The 20554-nt window shown below is 38.8% G+C and overlaps 1 protein-coding gene and 1 pseudogene across 3 annotated transcripts in view; one reads left to right on the top strand and one right to left on the bottom strand.

Moving 5' to 3' along the window:
• The window catches only part of YTHDC2 (YTH N6-methyladenosine RNA binding protein C2), a 132354-nt gene that overhangs the window by 88313 nt on the left and 23487 nt on the right, over positions 1 to 20554 (bottom strand). For all 3 annotated transcript variants that reach the window (XR_012124829.1, XM_073221099.1, XM_037017222.2), the window contains 5 exons: positions 10094 to 10201; positions 8332 to 8480; positions 6905 to 7040; positions 3402 to 3528; positions 3118 to 3183 (listed from right to left, as the gene is read on the bottom strand). Coding sequence is in view for 2 of the 3 variants with exons in the window: in XM_073221099.1 (XP_073077200.1) it covers positions 3118 to 3183; positions 3402 to 3528; positions 6905 to 7040; positions 8332 to 8480; positions 10094 to 10201 (586 nt within the window). In the remaining variant the exon portion in view is untranslated. The remainder of the gene's footprint in view (positions 1 to 3117; positions 3184 to 3401; positions 3529 to 6904; positions 7041 to 8331; positions 8481 to 10093; positions 10202 to 20554) is intronic.
• LOC108388051 (large ribosomal subunit protein uL11-like) lies at positions 3536 to 6884 on the top strand (annotated as a pseudogene).

Here is a 20554-nt window from a genome sequence, read left to right on the forward strand (position 1 = left end):
TGAAAACCCAAGTCAAATAAAACATTTTGTGTTTTTGAATAATAGGTATTTTAAATATATTTTAACTTCGGACTCCATCCTTTTCTTTTGGGAAACTCTCATTAGTTGAAAATAGAAATTATTATTATAAAATATATTTTCTTTAAATAAATTTTTTTTTTAGTGATATTGAACAATCTTTATTTTCTTCTTTTTCTACAGTTGATATGCATTACATTTGAATATGAAAAATAGAAATTATTTTTAAATGGAAGAAATCATAATCTTTTTCCAAGGAGACGTGTGTAGCTATTTTTAATTTTTAGTTTAGTGAAAACTTCTTGCACCTGACTAAAATGACAAGTTTGAAGCCTTCTGGTTTTCCAGGTCAGCCGCAGAAGAGTTAGGTTGCAGCAGGTGTCGCTCTTTCTTGGAGAATAGCACATTATCAACGCTGGAGGCAAGTCCTCTCTGAGCACTAAATTAGTTATAGGTCTGCGAGATGTACCTAATCTCTAATGAGTACTGTGTACTTGCAATTTTCCTTCCTCTTTTGATTTTTTTATTAAAGTATCATTGATACACAATCTTATGAAGGTTGTACTTGAACAACATTGTGGTTTCAACATTCACCCATACTATCAAGCCCTCACCCCCTACCCCATTGCAGTCCCTGTCTATCAGCATAGTAAGATGCTAAAGTCATTCCTTGTCTTCTCCGTGCTGTACTGCCTTCCCCACAATATGCATTTACATACATTGTGATTGTGAATTACCCTTAATCCCCTTTTCCCTCCCTCCCCACCCACTTCTATTTGGTAACCACTAGTCCCTTCTCGGGAGACTATGGGTCTGCTGCCATTTGTTCCTTCAGTTTTGTTTTGTTTTGTTTTTATACTCCACAAATAAGTAGAGTCATTTGGAACTTGTCTTTCTCCACCTGGTTAAATAGCTTTTTCTTTCAAATATCTTTTTTCTTTCCTTTAAATATCTAGCCTAAAATCTATATAATCTAAATATATAACCTAAAACTATCTAAAATCTTTAATTATCTAAAAGAAGGATTAGTTTCATAGGATGTTGGAAGTTTCACCCTTCTGATTCTTTTTTTTTTTTTAATCAAAGTAATGTATTTACACAGTGTTTAAACAAATGGTTTTGTAGTTAAAACAAAAACCTTTCTCCACTCCTAGTCACACTGCCAAGGATCTTTTTCAACTCTCTCTTAGCCATTTCTTTTGGTATTTACTGCCATCAGGTAATCTTTCTTTCCCCTCGAGGGCCTCCCTTCTGGAGCTCTCCATCATCCTTCCATGAGACCAGGCCTACTGGGCAGCTAGCTGTCACAGTAACACTCCTGCATCAGCACATGGAGCATTTCTTTCCTCTCTTTCCTCTGCAGGAGCTACTATGGTTTTCTCTGTTTTACTTCCTCAGTTTTGTGGACCACGTTCTCTAACAGCTTCCTGATAAAGGATATTATAAGAAATGAATTTTCCTATCTTTTTTCTACAGTTTTTCATCTCTTCTTTTTTCTTACTTAGTGAGTTTCTCAACTTCATCTTGCAACCATTCTGAATTTTTTCTCTGCTATCATGTTTTTAATTTATAAGAAGTCTTTCTTGTTTACTCTTTCAACAAACATTCACTGAACATCTACTGTATTTGGGCACTGTCCTTGAACAAAGGAGACAAGGAGCTTAATGAATTCTAGTGGAGACAAGAGACAAATAATAAACCAATGAATATAGTAAATAACCAATTATATAGTTTATCAGAAGGTGGCAGGTCCTATGGACAAAAAAAAGTAGAACAGGTAAAGAAGGATCACTAGCACAGGTAGATGAGCTGCAATAATAGAGTAAGTTTGGGTAAGTTCGTGAAGGCGAAATTTGAACAAATTTGTGTGTTCTGTTCCTTTTTGATAGCATACTGTTTCTGTTTCATGGATATCATCTATTACTGCTTTTGATGCTTCCTTCTAGTCACCAATGCTCAGTTTCACCCAAGTTCGGGCTTTGTTGCTATTACTATTTGTTGGATTTTTGGATACTTTTTTCCCTCAAGTGCCTGCTGATCAACTTGGCAATTTGTTCATTTTTAAAGAGTAATGCACAAAAAGATTTCCATGTGCACAGGCAGGGATTGTTAAGCTATCTAAAGATGGTCATTTCATTTAAGGAATCTCAAACCTCATATAATTCTAATTCTTTTTCTCTAGGCTTGGTCTATTTTACCAGGAAAGAATTCTTAAGTTTTCTGCCAAAGAACATAAGCTTCAGAGAAAGGTAACAGGGATTATAGGGGAAGGGAATGGATGGTATCTCTACTTTCAGCCTTTAAGCAGACTTCCACTTAAACCCCTTTTCTGTCTGATACCTGCCTCCCACTCTAGGTTTAGTGCCTGCTAACCCCAAGTCCAAAGCCTCCATGGCTTAATCAATTAATTAAATGAACCTCCCACTTCCTGCCAAGGTGGAGAAAGGACATCATCTGATGATGGGGAAAAAGGGAATCCGGAATTCTGAATGTTCCTTATAGAGAAGTTCAACTATTTCTATCGTTTTTTTTTTAGCACTTTCTTTCATTGCTTCTTTCAAAATTGTTGAATGAACCTCTAAGTTGTTCCAAAGCTAAACTGAGTTTATTTCTCTACTGGCATTTCCCTCTGTAGGCACTTCAGGTTTCAGTTTTCTTAGCTCTGCTAGATCAAACACCACTGATCCATTAGCCATCTATTATCCAAAAACTTACTAACATCTTCCATCAGCTGCCATGTCCCCTTCTATTCTCTTTGACTTTGTTAGTTTACATATTTTATTTTCCTTCCTTACCATTTTAGTGAGGATTTGGGAAAATGCAGAGATAAATACATGTGTAATATCTACCAGCTTAACTGGAAAATCCCTCTTCTGCTTTTACAAAATAAAATAAAAAATAAGATAAATACAATAACATAGTGGATCTTCTTAGTGACCTACAAAGAAATCAGAAAAATTCCCTAGGTTTACAAAAAAAAAATAAAATAAAAATCTGGATAAGAGACTATACACAGCCCATATTTGTCACATTCTATGATTTATCTGGCTAAGCTTTTTAAAGGAGTTAGGATTAATTAAACATAGTATAAAATTTTACCTGTAAGATTCCAAAAGATCCACAACTTCAGTCTGCCCAAAGTGTTTAGCCCAATCTAAAGCCATCCTGCCAAAATTCAAAGATATTAAATTAAGACAAAGAAATAATGTTCTCAAAATTATAAAACTAGTCACTCAGAATTATTAATTCACCCATTAATATACAGCTATACCAGCAATTATTAAAAAATAGCTTTTAATATAAAGATAAATACAAGAAATCACAAAAGATGTATGCAATAGCTATACAAAGGTATGCCAAGAGTGGACGTAGTTTAAAATTACCAGCCATTTGATGCTTTACTGTGGACATTGGCTCCCATACTAATTAACTGCTCTACTTGACTTGAAAAACCTCGTCCTGCAGCAACCATCAGAGCTGTTGCACTGGTTTCACTATGTCTGTAATCAACTAAAAGAAGGAAAAGATGAACATATGTTAAATTTCCAAATGATCTTAGATCATTTAAATTTTTCTTTTCAGGGAAGTGAACCTGGAACTTGCTCTTCCACCTAACTACATGATGACAGCATCGCATAACCCTTAACTCAGATCATCCAAGGAAATCCATTACTGATACGCCCTCAGTATAAATAGGATAGAATAGGGACTATCAGTTGGAAGGTAGGAGAAGGGAAAGATAGTTGTTAAGCTGTCTTAAACTCATCAAGATAATTAAAACAGAAAAGGAAAGCTACTAACTTGCAGAACCCTTGAATAATCTCCCTAAATGTCATCTGCCTTGTACAGATATCCATGACTTACTCCTAGATTCAGATTAAGCAGGTCTGGGATAGGCAGGCACATGCATTTTTAAGGAGGTCTACAAAGATCATGATCTATACTTAGTATACGAGAATTACTATTTCAACAGAATATTTCATTGATAGCCTTGGAGAACAGAACTAAAATGTATGTATTTTGAGCAGAGGGGTATGAATAAGTGTGGGTGTTTTAAAACATCCAAAAATTCTTTCATACTCTTTTCAAGAGGTGGAGCTTAGTTCCCTCCTCCTTGACTAAGGGACTAAATGCCTCAGTCCAATGAAGAGAATAGAATGAAAGTAATAATGTATAATTTTATAGATTAGGTCATAAAAGCTTCCAGCTTGCTTTTTCTCCCTCTCTTTTGAATCATTCATTCACTTGGGAGAAACCAGCTGCCACATACTGGGAAAAAGGCAGCCCTATGAAGAGGTCCAGATGGCAAGGAACTGAAACCTTCTGCTCAGGCCTTTTGCCAACAGCCATGTGAGTGAGCTTTCTCAGATGCAGATCATCCAGCTCCAGTAAACTTGAGACAACCACAGCCCCTGACAACAGCTTAAGCACTACTTCCTGACTGACTAGAAGACAGAACCACTCAGTTAAGTCACTCTCAGATAGTAAAAAAATAAAAAATATATGTCAGGTAATAAAGGTACAATAATGAATAATAGAGCAGGGTAAGGAGAAATAGTGGCAGAAAGGTGCCATTTGAGTGAAGTGATCAGAAAAGGCCTCTCAGAGAAGGTGACAGCTGAGATCTCCCTAAAGTAGGCAGTGGCCATATGGTGGCCATATCAACATTCCAGGCACAGGAAACAACAAAAGCAAAGACCCAAAGGTAGGAATGAGCCAGCATATATAAAGAGCAGCAAGCAGGTAAGAGTGGCTAAAGCACAGTGAAGAAGGAAAGACTAGCAGAAAATAACACCAAGAAGGCAGTCAGAGACCAAATAAGGAAAAGGACTTTGATTCTTATTCAAGGTGTAAGTGAAAGTCATGGAAGACTGGAGAGCAGGGAAGAAGCATGGTCCAAGTTCCTTTTTGAAAGGATCTATCTGATCTTCTCTAGAGAAGAGTTAGCAGGCTACTGACTAGTCCAGGAGAGAAATGTTGGCTTGGACTAGGATGGCAGCAGTATAGAAGTGACATGGGGTCAGCTTCAAGATTTATTTAGAAGGTAAAGCTAACAGGTTTTGCTAATGGACTATAAGTGGGGTGTGAGAGCAAAGTCGAGTATGACCTTAGCAGGTGAATGGCAGTATTTTAGATTCAGATTCAGTAAGTCTGGGATGGCCAAGTACTTGGATTTTTTTAAGATGTCTACAACTGATTATGATGACTAAGGAAACTAAGGAAAGAGCAGGCTAGAGAGAGGTAGGTGAGGAAGGAATCAAAAGGTGTTTGGGACATGTCCAGTTTTATTCCCCTAACAGACATCTAACTGGAGTTGTCAAGTGGTTAGGTGTACTGAGGTCGGGGGGAAGTCAGGACTGGAGAAGTAAAATTAGGAGTCATTCTAAATAAATATTTAAAGCTTTGACTAGATGAGATCCATAGAATGAGTAAGTGTAAATCAAAGGAAAATCTAAGGATTGAGGCCCAGGACTCTCCATATGTAGAGGTCAAGAAAAAGAGGAAAATCTTGCCAAGAAAAAGAAGAAGTTACAGCCAGCAAGAAAAGAAAATAAATCAACTATCATAATTGAAGAACATGTATTAAGAAGGGCATGATCAATAATAATTATCATAATAATAATGCTAAGAAGTTCAGGTAAAGGGATAAAGTACTTGACATCTAAATCTTTTCCAGTATTGACCTTCTCACTTTCATTCTTCCTTTTGCCAGAAGCCTTCAGGGTTCTCAAACTCACCTCTTGGGGCCAATATCCACTATAATCAACTCACAGAATCAGGATAACTCATCAGTGAAAACATATATGACATAAAGCATGTACATGTGAATCAAACTTGAGCTTATATAACCAAAGACATGCCAAAATTCTCCAATCACTAAATGAAAAATCTAGAGCAAAGTTACTAACCTTTTTTTTCCTTTTTTGAAATCATAAAACCAAGTTACTCCTTTGGGAGTGTGGCAGGGGAATACGTTAATGTGAATACATACACATAAAAACGATCTGCACATAACTGTCATATATTCACAGACTCCATAAAACTATTCTGGTTAAGAATTCCTGATTTAACTTTCAGCTTTTGGCTCAGAGGAGGCCAAAGTGCAACTTTCTTCGGTCATCCTTTCTTTGGATGATCCGCGTTCATCTGACACCAGCCACCTCCGCCATGCTGCCTAAATTCAACCCCGATGAGATCCAATTCAACCTTAGATGCACCACTGGGGAAGTTGGTGCCACATCTGCCCTGGTCCCCAAGATTGGCCCCCTGGGTATGTCTCACAAAAAGGCTGGTGATGACATCACCAGGGCAACCAGTGATTGGAAAGGTCTGAGTATTGCAGTGAAACTGACCATTCAGAAAAGATAAGCTTAGACTAAGGTGGTTTCTGCCTCTGCCCTGATCATCAAAGCCCTCAAGGAACCGCCAAGAGACAGAAAGAAGCAGAAAAACATTAAGCACAGCAGAAATATCACTTTTGATGAGATTGTAAACATTGCCTGACAGATGCAGCACTGATCTTTAGCTAGAGGACTTTCTGGAACCATTAAAAAGATCTTGGGAACTACCCAGTCTGTGGTCTGCAATGTTGATGGCTGTCACCCTCTTGACATCAACAGTGGTATAGTGGAATGCTCAGCTAGTTAAGTACTACAGAGGAAAATTTTTCAATAAAGGATCATTTGACCACCAAAAAAGAAGAATCCCTGATTCAACATTTTATTTATTCTACTATGCTAATAAAATATCCTGATTTTTGCATTCTAGATAAGTACTCCAAAAGAACACACTCATTACTGGTTGTGAACAAAAACGTAGTACATACATTTAATGAAAGTTCTGTAAATAACTGCAAGAGTAATTTTTAATTTTAAATTAGACTTACCACTAACATTTTCAGTTAAAATAAGGTGAAAGACCTGAGCAAAGGCATCAACATCTTTATGTAGCCATATGTCAGAAAGACAAGCATCCATTTCCTTTATTAACCATGGTTCAAGGCAGTTCACATCTTTTTCTGTCTTCAAATAAAAAGCAAAGATTATAAATCACCTACCAGCTTAACCTTTATTTGTGAGGAAGGTGAGATGGCCATAATGGCCACAAGAACTACTAACCATGTACTACAGCGTAGCTTTGACATAAATGTTTCTCATCTCATCACAAACATTATCACTTACAATACTACATCTTGTTCTTACACTCATCTTTTATCTGGGAATGGACTTGTCAACAAAGGAGTATGATCCAGTCAAAATACTCACTAAAAGCGCTCCTAATCAATGTTACTAAACACGCCTGCACATCCATGGTTCTCTCTTCCAACTGCACATCACAGGGACCATCACCTGGAGCTTTTCAACACTGATGCCAGGTTCCCCTCCAGAGCAAGTACACTGGAATTTCTGGTGATGGATGCTAGATTCCATAGAGCTGTAAAAGTTCCTTAGGTGATACTAATGTGCAACCAGGCTTTTAAGAGCCACTAATTTAATAATCAAAATACTGTTCACTGAACCAAATGGATGTTCCAAATACTAAATAGCAATTTGTAAACATTCTTTAAGAGTACTTTTGAAAAACTCATGCATAGTTCACTTAGATGCTTTGGAACTGTCAACAGTTTAGAAGACTGAAAGCTTATCTGCCTTGTGTACCTTCTCATGCTCAAAACAGTTTAAAATTCTGTTTCAAAAAATGCAAAGTCCCTGCATCACACTAATCACCAATGCCTTTTTAAGAATTCTAAACCAGAATTAAAGATCAGAAAGGACCTAGGAAATCATCTAGTTCCGGTTTTCAAAGACTCCATGAAAACCACGGTAGCAGTGGCTCCACCTGGGGATGGGGGTGAAGAGCAAAGAATGAGCAAGCAAGGCTTCGACGAAACATTTCAGTGTAAAAAGTTTTGTAGCAAAATAAAAAGAAAAGAAAAAGAAACTGAGGTCTACAGTGGGTAACTGATTTTATAAAGTCACACAACTGGGTGATAGTGAAAACACCGCTGGTATTGACTATTTGCTCTAATACCAAGTCTTTTCTCAATTTTCTCCTAACTTATCTTACATTGTTTAGCTTATAGGTTCTTCAACTTTTGAGATGATGAAATATCAAGCAATATAATTCAGCATAAAACAATAAAAGATGTTACATTATTTTTTTAAAAAAAAGTTTTTCCGAAAAATGTGTTGCCTATGATAAACTAAGAGAACTACACTTTAATAATGCAGTAAAAATTATGATCTCATAAGATATTCTTTAAACTATACAATCTTCACTCAAAATATCAGTATGAAACCAGTGATGTCTTACCAGCTGACTGAAGACAGTATCACCGCCATCATCTAATAAATCATACTCTGCAGTCACACTTGGAACAGTTCTCCGCCTTTGAGACTCAGGCTTGAAAGTATTCTCTTGAGCTGAATACCATTCCGTAAGGGTGGTTTGTTGTTTCTCTTCTAAATTATTTATCAAAGAAAGAGTAAATAGATAACTTCTTTGCTTTTTGAAATATATTCGTCTTAAAAAATTAAGTGAATCTGCAAATACTTAAAAGTTGGCCTTACTTTGAAGTTACTTTTTTAAAACATTAATTAGGAACACTAAAAAGAATGTGTTATGCTGAACCATAAGGACACATGAAACTGCTTAAAAACCTCATCTGTTCATCTATTAGTAAGAAGTTTACTTCTATGTAAGTCCATAGTTCAAAGAACAGTATTTTAGCCATATAATAAATATTGTTAAAATTAATGACTAACATTCATATAACATTTTGCCGAAAACCATTTACTGTATGTGTACACCATGCTAGTTCTTTGAGATACAAGTTACATACAATTTTCTCTTTTCTTCCTTTTTTATTGAGGTATAGTTGATATACAAACTTATATTGGTTTCAAGTTCGTAAGAGTGGTTCGCCAGTTACCCATATTATTAAGTCATGACCCCCACTAGTGCAGTTACCATCTGTCACCATTGGAAGATGTTCCAGAATCACTGACTATATTCTCCATGCTATACTACAAAGCCCATGACCAACTTTTATTAAAACTGAAAATTTTTGTGCCTCTTTATCCCCATTACTCTCCCACCCACCTCAACCCCTCCGCCATGGTAACCACCACTCCCTTCTCAGTCTCTGAGTCTTCTACTGCTGTTTTGTTCATTTTGTTTTGTTTTGTTTTTTTACATTCCACTGATAAGTGAAATCATATTTGTCTTTCTCCACCTAACTTATTTCATTTAGTATAATACCCTCTAGGTCCATCCATGTTGTTGCAGATGGCAGGATCTCTTTCTTTATGGCTGAATAACATAAAATTTTCATCTTCAAAAGTTTTAAGATGTAGGTGTTCTATAATTTACGCATTAGTGATTCAGCACTGCGCTGTAAACAGGTATTGCCAACTGCTTTTTTTCAAGTGCAAAACCCAAAGAACTTTAGCTATTTGTCATATAGACTAAACAAAGGAATCAGAGCTTGAAGTCAAATCTTCCATCATGAATAATGTAGTTTAAAGTAAACTAAAAGAATCTAACCCTAATTCAAAAGCTCAGATATAGTGTAACTCATGATAAGAGACGTATTATTGACAAATAATGCTAAATCCAAGCACAGATGCAATTCATAACAATATCAAGATTTGAAAACTTTGACATTTGTATCAAGACAAGCCTGTTAATACTCATGTTACTCTTGTCACTCCTCACAGCACTACCATCCAGAGATATGCTGCAGCGTATCACACTCATGATACATGGCACATCCTACATGTGGTAGCACATACTCTACTGTCCCCTTTAAACAGCAGTTGAATCTCTGGATACAGAAACACTCAACTTCCTAAACTCTGGCATCCACCCTCAATTTCTCTCTATAGGTTATCATTTCTGGACATAAACCAGAATGCAAAAAGCACATTTGGGACAATACTCTTATAATACACAATTATATGCAAGAGAGAAATACTTTCAAGTGTCCTTGTACCTACAAAGTATAAGACTGGAGTACTCCAAAAAATCAATATCAGTAGTAATTTTATTCATATTTGTTTTATAATCAGCTTACCTCTCTGTTTTTCCTTTTTGTATTTTAACATTTCTTTGTTTGTGTATCCAGTAGTTCTTAAAATGTCTTCCAGAAACATTTCTTTTACTTCAAAGGGTATTCCCTGTACTAAATAACAGGAATTTTTTTAGTCACTTTGTATCCTAGAGATAGTTCAAATAAAAACATGAGAATTTGGGTTAAAATCCAAAAGCAGTTTAGGTCAACTGATCCTCATGATATGCCTTTTAGATATAACTGAGACCTTTATTTTACAGAACCATTCACTTTTTCTTTTTCCCAGTGTTTATTATCTACTTATCATGTGTTTGGCATCATGATAGGCACCAGGAATACAAATTGTAAACAGACACAGAACTAGCTTCTGGCCTCTTGAAGCCTGCAATTTAGCAGAAGAGACAGACATTAATCCCATAACCCAGAACATAAATGTAAAAAGCTCATTTTTTTTTCACAACAGAGAGTTGTGAAAAGTTCTGTAAGTACAAAATACCACGACAGTAGGCGGAGCCAGGATGGGGGCATGAGCAGAGCAGTGGAAATCTCCTCCCCAAAACACATAGAGCTTTGAAAATATAACAAAGAAAAATCTTCCTAAAATAGAGACCACAGGACACAGGACAACATCCAGACCACATCCACACCTGCAAGAACCCAGCGCCTTGCGAAGGGGGTAAGATATAAGCCCCAGCCCTGCGGGACCCGAGCGCACCTCCCCCCGGCTCCTGGCGGGTGGAAAGAAACCGCAGCGGTGTTTGGCAAGTGATTTTTGGAAGCCTTAAAGAGACAGGGCCCCTGTTGCTAGGGAGGCAGGGTGGCGGGACCGGTGAGTGGGTGCCTGGGACCGGCGCCTGAGGACAAAGATTATCCCGCATCTTTCCCTGCGGGACCGGTGGGCAAATGCCTGAGACCGGCACCTGAGGACGGAGGAAATCGTGCGTTTTTTTCCCTTTTTTTTTCTCTTTTTCACGAGTGCTTTTTGGAAGCCTTAAAGGGACAGGGACCCCGGTGCTAGGGAGGCAGGGTGGCGGGACTGGTGAGCGGGTGCCTGGGACCGGCACCTGAGGACAAAGAATATCCAGCGTTTTTCCCTGCGGGAGCGGTGTGAGGGTGCCTGAGACCGGCACCTGAGGACGGAGGAAATCGCGCGTTTTTCCCCTTTTTTTTTCTCTTTTTGGCGAGCGCTTTTTGGAAGCCTTAAAGGGACAGGGACCCCGGTGCTAGGGAGGCAGGGCGGCGGGACTGGTGAGCGGGTGCCTGGGACCGGCGCCTGAGGACAAAGAATATCCTGCGTCTTAACCTGCAGGACTGGTGGGCAGATGCCTGAGACCGGCAACTGAGGACGGAGGAAATCGTGCGTTTTTCCTCTTTTTCTTTTCTCTTTTTGGCGAATGCTTTTTGGAAGCCTTAAAGGGAACAGGGACCCCGGTGCTAGGGAGGCAGGGCGGAGGGACTGGTGAGCGGGTGCCTGGGACCGGCGCCTGAGGACAAAGAATATCGCGCGTTTTTCCCTGCGGGAACGGTGCATGGATGCTTTTTGGAAGCCTTGAAGGGACAGGGACCCTGGTGCTAGGGAGACAGGTCAGCAGGACCAGTGAGCGGGTGCCTGGGACCGGCACCTGAGGACAAAAAAAAAAAATCGCGAGTTTTTTCCTTTTTTTTTTTTTTTTTTCCCTCTTCCCTCTCTCATTGTTGCTGTTGTTGTTTTGGTTTGGAGAGTGCTTTTTGGAAGTCTTAAAGGGGCAGGACAGGTCACTTAGACCAGAGGCAGGGAATCTGGGGATCTCTGGGCACACTAACCCCCTGGGCAGCAGGAAGCACAGAGGCCCCTTACGGAGATAAATAGCCTCCCAGCCGCTCCCCCTCCAAAGGGGCTCCACCATTTTGGAGGAACAGCCCCAGCCAGGCCACGCCCACAGCGACAGCGAGATAAACCCCATAGCAACCGGGCAGGAAGCAGAAGCCCTGTCTGCGCACAGCTGCACAGCACAAGCCACTAGAGGTCGCTATTCTCCCAGGAGAGGAAGGCCACAAACCAACAAGAAGGAAAGCTCTCCCAGCTGTCACTTGTACCAGCTTTGCAAACTATCTCTATCACCATGAAAAGGCAAAACTACAGGCAGACAAAGATCACAGAGACAACACCTGAGAAGGAGACAGACCTAACCAGTCCTCCTGAAAAAGAATTCAAAATAAAAATCATGAACATGCTCACAGAGATGCAGAGAAAAATTCAAGAGCAATGGGATGAAATGCAGAGAAAAATGCAAGAGCAGTGGGATGAAGTCCGGAGGGAGATCACAGATGTCACGAAGGAGATCACAGAAGTGAAACAATCCCTGGAAGGGTTTATAAGCAGAATGGATAAGATGCAAGAGGCCATTGAAGGAATAGAAGCCAGAGAACAGGAACGTACAGAAGCTGACATAGAGAGAGATAAAAGGATCTCCAGGAATGAAACAACACTAAGAGAACTATGTGACCAAGCCAAAAGGAATAATATTCGTATTATAGGGATACCAAAAGAAGAAGAAAGAGGAAAAGGGATAGAAAGTCTCTTTGGAGAAATAATTGCTGAAAACTTCCCCAAACTGGGGGAGGAAATAATCGAACAGGCCATGGAATTACACAGAACCCCCAACAGAAAGGATCCAAGGAGGACAACACCAAGACACATAGTAATTAAAATGGCAAGTATCAAGGACAAGGAAAGAGTTTTAAAGGCAGCTAGAGAGAAAAAGGTCACCTATAAAGGAAAACCTATCAGGCTAACATCAGACTTCTCGACAGAAACACTACAGGCGAGAAGAGAATGGCATGATATACTTAATGCAATGAAACAGAAGGGCCTTGAACCAAGGATACTGTATCCAGCACGACTATCATTTAAATATGATGGTGGGATTAAACAATTCCCAGACAAGCAAAAGCTGAGGGAATTTGCTTCCCACAAACCACCTCTACAGGGCATCCTACAGGGACTGCTCTAGATGGGAGCACCCCTAAAAAGAGCACAGAACAAAAACACACAACATATGAAGAATGGAGGAGGAGGAATAAGAAGGGAGAGAAGAAAAGAATCTCCAGACAGTGTATATAACAGCTCAATAAGCAAGCTAAGTTAGGCAGTAAGATACTAAAGAAGCTAACCTTGAACCTTTGGTAACCACGAATCTAAAGCCTGCAATGGCAATAAGTACATATCTCTCAATAGTCACCCTAAATGTAAATGGACTTAATGCACCAATCAAAAGACACAGAGTAATAGAATGGATAAAAAAGCAAGACCCATCTATATGCTGCTTACAAGAAACTCACCTTAAACCCAAAGATAAGCATAGACTAAAAGTCAAGGGATGGAAAAACATATTTCAGGCAAACAACAGTGAGAAGAAAGCAGGGGTTGCAGTACTAATATCAGACAAAATAGACTTCAAAACACAGAAAGTAACAAGAGATAAAGAAGGATACTACATAATGATAAAGGGCTCAGTCCAACAAGAGGATATAACCATTCTAAATATATATGCACCCAATACAGGAGCACCAGCATATGTGAAGCAAATACTAACAGAACTAAAGAGGGAAATAGACTGCAATGCCTTCATTGTAGGAGACTTCAACACACCACTCACCCCGAAGGATAGATCAACCGGGCAGAAAATAAGTAAGGACACAGAGGCACTGAACAACACCCTAGAACAAATGGACCTAATAGACATCTATAGAACTCTACATCCAAAATCAACAGGATATACATTCTTCTCAAGTGCACATGGAACATTCTCCAGAATAGACCACATACTAGCTCACAAAAAGAGCCTCAGTAAACTCCAAAATATTGAAATTCTACCAACCAATTTTTCAGACCACAAAGGTATAAAAGTAGAAATAAATTCTACAAAGAAAACAAAAAGGCTCACAAACACATGGAGGCTTAACAACATGCTACTAAATAATCAATGGATCAATGAACAAATCAAAATAGAGATCAAGGAATATATAGAAACAAATGACAACAACAACACTAAGCCCCAACTTCTGTGGGACGCAGCGAAAGCAGTCTTAAGAGGAAAGTATACAGCAATCCAGGCACACTTGAAGAAGGAAGAACAATCCCAAATGAATAGTCTAACATCACAATTATCAAAACTGGAAAAAGAAGAACAAATGAGGCCTAAAGTCAGCAGAAGGAGGGACATAATAAAGATCAGAGAAGAAATAAGCAAAATTGAGAAGAATAAAACAATAGCTAAAATCAACGAAACCAAGAGCTGGTTCTTCGAGAAAATAAACAAAATAGATAAGCCTCTAGCCCAACTTATTAAGAGAAAAAGAGAATCAACACAAATCAACATAATCAGAAATGAGAATGGAAAAATCACGACAGACTCCACAGAAATACAAAGAATTATTAAAGACTACTATGAAAACCTATATGCCAACAAGCTGGAAAACCTAGAAGAAATGGACAACTTCCTAGAAAAATACAACCTCCCAAGACTGACCAAGGAAGAAACACAAAAGTTAAACAAACCAATTACGAGGAAAGAAATTGAAACGGTAATCAAAAAACTACCCAAGAACAAAACCCCGGGGCCGGACGGATTTACCTCGGAATTTTATCAGACACACAGAGAAGACATAATACCCATTCTCCTTAAAGTGTTCCACAAAACAGAAGAAGAGGGAATACTCCCAAACTCATTCTATGAAGCCAACATCACCCTAATACCAAAACCAGGCAAAGACCCCACCAAAAAAGAAAATTACAGACCAATATCCCTGATGAATGTAGATGCAAAAATACTCAATAAAATATTAGCAAACAGAATTCAACAGTATATCAAAAGGATCATACACCATGAACAAGTGGGGTTCATCCCAGGGATGCAAGGATGGTACAACATTAAAAAATCCATCAACATCATCCACCACATCAACAAAAAGAAAGACAAAAACCACATGATCATCTCCATAGATGCTGAAAAAGCATTTGACAAAATTCAACATCCATTCATGATAAAAACTCTCAGCAAAATGGGAATAGAGGGCAAGTACCTCAACATAATAAAGACCATATATGATAAACCCACAGCCAGCATTATACTGAACAGCGAGAAGCTGAAAGCATTTCCTCTGAGATCGGGAACCAGACAGGGATGCCCACTCTCCCCATGTTATTTAACATAGTACTGGAGGTCCTAGCCACGGCAATCAGACAAAACAAAGAAATACAAGGAATCCAGCTTGGTAAAGAAGAAGTTAAACTGTCACTATTTGCAGATGATATGACACTGTACATAAAAAACCCTAAAGACTCCACTCCAAAACTACTAGAACTGATATCGGAATACAGCAAAGTTGCAGGATACAAAATTAACACACAGAAATCTGTAGCTTTCCTATACACTAACAACGAATCGATAGAAAGAGAAATCAGGAAAACAATTACATTCACCATTGCATCAAAAAGAATAAAATACCTAGGAATAAACCTAACCAAAGAAGTGAAAGACTTATACTCTGAAAACTACAAGTCACTCTTAAGAGAAATTAAAGGGGACACTAATAAATGGAAACTCATCCCATGCTCATGGCTAGGAAGAATTAATATCGTCAAAATGGCCATCCTGCCCAAAGCAATATACAGATTTGATGCAATCCCTCTCAAATTACCAGCAACATTCTTCAATGAATTGGAACAAATAATTCAAAAATTCATATCGAAACACCAAAGACCACGAATAGCCAAAGCAATCCTGAAAAAGAAGAATAAAGTAGGGGGGATCTCACTCCCCAACTTCAAGCTCTACTACAAAGCCATAGTAATCAAGACAATTTGGTACTGGCACAAGAACAGAGCCACAGACCAGTGGAACAGATTAGAGACCCCAGAAATTAACCCAAACATATATGGTCAATTAATATTTGATAAAGGAGCCATGGACATACAATGGCAAAATGACAGTCTCTTCAACAGATGGTGCTGGCAAAACTGGACAGCTACATGTAGGAGAATGAAACTGGACCATTGTCTAACCCCATATACAAAGGTAAACTCAAAATGCATCAAAGACCTGAATGTAAATCATGAAACCATTAAATTCTTGGAAAAAAACATAGGCAAAAACCTCTTATACATAAACATGAGTGACCTCTTCTTGAACATATCTCCCGGGCAAGGAAAACAACAGCAAAAATGAGCAAGTGGGACTACATTAAGCTGAAAAGCTTCTGTACAGCGAAAGACACCATCAATAGAACAAAAAGGAACCCTACAGTATGGGAGAATATATTTGAAAATGACAGATCCAATAAAGGCTTGACGTCCAGAATATATAAAGAGATCACACGCCTCAACAAACAAAAAACAAATAACCCAATAAAAAATGGGCAGAGGTAGGAATTTACCCTAAGAACGCAGCAATCAAGTTTGAGAAAGACAGATGCACTCCTATGTTTATCGCAGCACTATTTACAATAGCCAAGAATTGGAAGCAACCTAAATGTCCATCAGTAGATGAATGGATAAAGAAGATGTGGTACATATACACAATGGAATACTACTCAGCCATAAGAAGTGGAAAAATCCAACCATTTGCAGCAACATGGATGGAGCTGGAGAGTATTATGCTCAGTGAAATAAGCCAAGCGGAGAAAGAGAAATACCAAATGATTTCACTCATCTGAGGAGTATAGGAACAAAGGAAAAACTGAAGAACAAAACAGCAGCAGAATTACAGAACCCAAAAATGGACTAACAGGTACCAAAGGGAAAGGAACTGGGGAGGATGGGTGGGCAGGGAGGGATAAGGGGGGGGAAGAAGAAGGGGGATATTAAGATTAGCATGCATGGGGGGGAGGGAGAAAGGGGAGGGTGGGCTGCACAACACAGAGAGGACAAGTAGTGACTCTACAACATTTTGCTAAGCTGATGGACAGTAACCGTAATGTGGTTGTTAGGGGGGACCTGATATAGGGGAGAGCATAGTAAACATAGTATTCTTCATGTAAGTGTAGATTAAAAATTAAAAAAAAAAAAAGAAAGAAAGAAAGAAAGAAAAGGGGGATTACTCCTTAACAGGATAAAACTATTGGTAAATCAAAGATCAACGCATGCTTTAAATATCCTTAATGTTGATCACTTAAAGGGTGTCAGATGATCAGCTATGGAGGTACTCTTTTCTGATAATATTCCTTTCTCTTAATTTAAAAAAAAAAAAAAAATGCAGTTACTGTGTGCTGACCTCCAATGAGTTCTGCACAGTGGTATAGAGGGCATGTCAAAGTGTGGGCAAAGGGTCTGTTTGTTTCTATGCAGAAGATCAAGGCCTAGCTTGGATACCCAGAAAATGAACTAAGATACGATATGAGGAGGAGCTTCCGGCATCAGCACTCTCTGGAGGACTTGTGCCGGGGGATGATCATCAAAAAGCCTCCACAGGGATCCGGATGATGCTGCGGTTGTGGCTGCATCCAGCCCACCGTCTCCTGGACTTGCCATAGGAATGAGGAGGGAGATGTCTAGGCTGGCATGTGCATACAGTGAGACAACGAATTTGACCGGATCTGTACTGTTGGAACTCAACCAGGAGTTGGGAGGGGTGCAAGTTGTAGCACCCCAAAATCTCATGACTATAGACTATCTACGGTTAAAAGAACATATGGGATGTGAACAGATCCCAGAAATGGGCTGCTTTAATTTGTCTGATGGTTCAAGTACAGTTGGACAATATCCATCATATCATAGATAAATTTTCACAAATGCCTAGGGTGCCTAAATGGTTTTCTTGGCTTCACTGGAGATGGATGGTAATTATAGATTTGCTTTGTTTATGTCACCGTATTCCTATTATGTTAATATGTGTGTGCAAATTAGTAGTTTAAAACCTATACATACTTAAGGTACTCTACAAGAAGATATGTCAAAGAAATAATCAATCCTCCCATGTTTCCTTCATATGCTACATGTATAGCTTTTCTTCTTCCTTCCTAATTACAACCCTTAAATAGAATTCGTGCCTCATATCGAATTTACCGAGTATCATAATTCCTCCAGGTGGTAAAGATACCTCGAGACAAGTGCTGGGCATAGAAGCCACAAGGCATAAATCTGCAAAGAAGTAAAAAGCTAACCTTTGCAAACAATATGGCTTCTCTCTCACTTACCAACTTTACATTTCCCTGTATGGCCCCGGAAGATGACTGGTTAGCCAGAGACGGGTAAGATTCCTCAAGGGAGGAACAACCTAAGACAGGCACAGTCGCAGGGGGGCCATCAGGTGAGAATTTGGGGATCAACAGAGGTGAGGCTCAGAACCTCACCCCCCCCTGCTTTGAGAGAAATCTTCTGCATCCGTGGATGTCTTGCTGCCCTTGTCTAGCCTGGATTAATACTTAGTCCATAGGCACACACCTGATCATCTGATCATCTACATTTGCCTTCTTACAGCACTAAACTATGTTTTCTACCTTTATCTTGCATCTACCTACCACTTCAGCATTTTATTAAAAATAAAAATAATAATAATAATAGGAGAAATGTGGGATCAACATATAAATCAAGTACAAAAATCAAATGAATATTCATATTTGACCTGATGGTTTATAGGTCATATTGCATGATCAAAACCGAAAGTTTCTGTGATGAATGCCCTTGTACTGTTCACCATGTAAGAATTTATTCACTCTGTAAGAATTCGTTCACCATGTAAGAACTTGTTCGTTATGCTTCAGAAGATTGGAGACTGACGAGAATTAGGCTTGAGATGGATTAATGATTGTACATTGAGCGTTGACCCCCCTATACTGAATTTTATTGTTGTTAACAACCATTTGATCAATAAATATGAGAGATGCCCTCTCAAAAAAAAAAAAAAATACCATGACAGTACATAATGGGGGGATTGGACTGAGTCAATTCCCATTACAAAAAAGCATGCTCACTGAGAAGAAGAGGACCAAGAGAAGGGGGTAAACAAAATAGTTGAGCTACCTGGAAAGGAAAGAGTGTACAATGAAGAAAAAGCAGCACATACGAAGACCCTATGGTGGGACAGAGCATGATGTTTTCAAGAAATTAAAGGGCTACCTTAGTTGGAATATGGTGGGAGAGGGGGTTTTAAGCTCAAGAGAGTATTCAACATCATTAGAATTCCACCTCAAAAAAGACCACTCTGGCTGCAATGGGAAAACTGATCTAAAAGAGAACAGAATGGATGGAATAGACAAGGTACGAGCTGTTCCACAAGTTCAGGAAAAAGAGGAAAATAACTTGAATCAGACTGGTGATAGTAAAAATGGAAAAGAGACAAACTCTAGAGACAGTCAGGAAGTAAACACAAAACTCAGCACTAGACTGGCTATGGAGGAATGTTAAGGAAGGGTCCACAGTTCTTGGACATCTGGCTTTCAAAACTGGGGAGATGGTGTCATTCTCTGAGGTAATGAAGGAAGTTTAAAGAGGCAAAGGCAGGAGTTGGGATTTGGTTTTAGACATGGCAAGTGTGAGGTGCCAAAACAAGCTTTCAATTAGCAAATGTATACATTTTATGTGCCTTTTCCAAGAATATTATGAGAAGAAAGACTTATAGGTTTGTGACTTAGGTGACTAGGTTGATGGTGTGATTAACCAGAACAGGCAACACAGGAGAAGTACATTCTGTAGCAAAGATTCATCATTCAATTTGGGACACAGTAGAAGTGAACTGCTTATAAGATATCTAAGTCCAAAACTCTGGAGAACAGTGTGAATTGGAAGAAGAGATTCAGGAGTCATTGGGATAAAGAGAGAACAGAAGCCAAGGGCACAAATGAGAGCTTCCAGTGAAACTAACTATGCACCCCCCCCCAAGTACCTAGAAAGGTACAGCGTAGAGAAGAGGAGGAAAAACAAAGAAAGGAAGAGTGGAAGGGAAGATGAGTAAGTAAGAGGGGAAAAAAATGAATCAAGGGAATAATCCTAGAAAAATACCAGTATTTAAGCACCATGCAAAAGAAGCCCACAAAGGAGATCATAAAAGTACAGTTTATAATACAGAACAAGACATAGGAGGCAGTGCTGCCAAACAATTATGGGATCTGAGCATTTCGTTAAAAAAAGTGGGAGGCAACCATGAGAAATAACTAGAGAAAATTTAAGATTTTTAAATAAAATTTAAATAATAGACTTGGCAATTAAATCAGTATCAAAACAATACTGGTAAGAATGCACAAATCAACAGCCCCATACACTGCAAAAATCTGAATAATTTTGAGAAAGTGCAATGGCAAAACCTGTTAAAATTAAAATAAATACTCATTTACTCAACAATTTCACTTTCAGGAATCTATCCTTAGAAATAAGAGCACCAGTATGTAAGGATATATATACAAGGATGTTCATTACAGCACTGTTTATGGTGGAGGGAAGGGAGGATCTAGAACCAATCTGCATGTCCAAACATCAGAGAAACAGTT

This window comes from Manis javanica, chromosome 14, assembly GCF_040802235.1.
Source record: "Manis javanica isolate MJ-LG chromosome 14, MJ_LKY, whole genome shotgun sequence".
NCBI classification, from domain to species: Eukaryota; Metazoa; Chordata; class Mammalia; order Pholidota; family Manidae; genus Manis; species Manis javanica.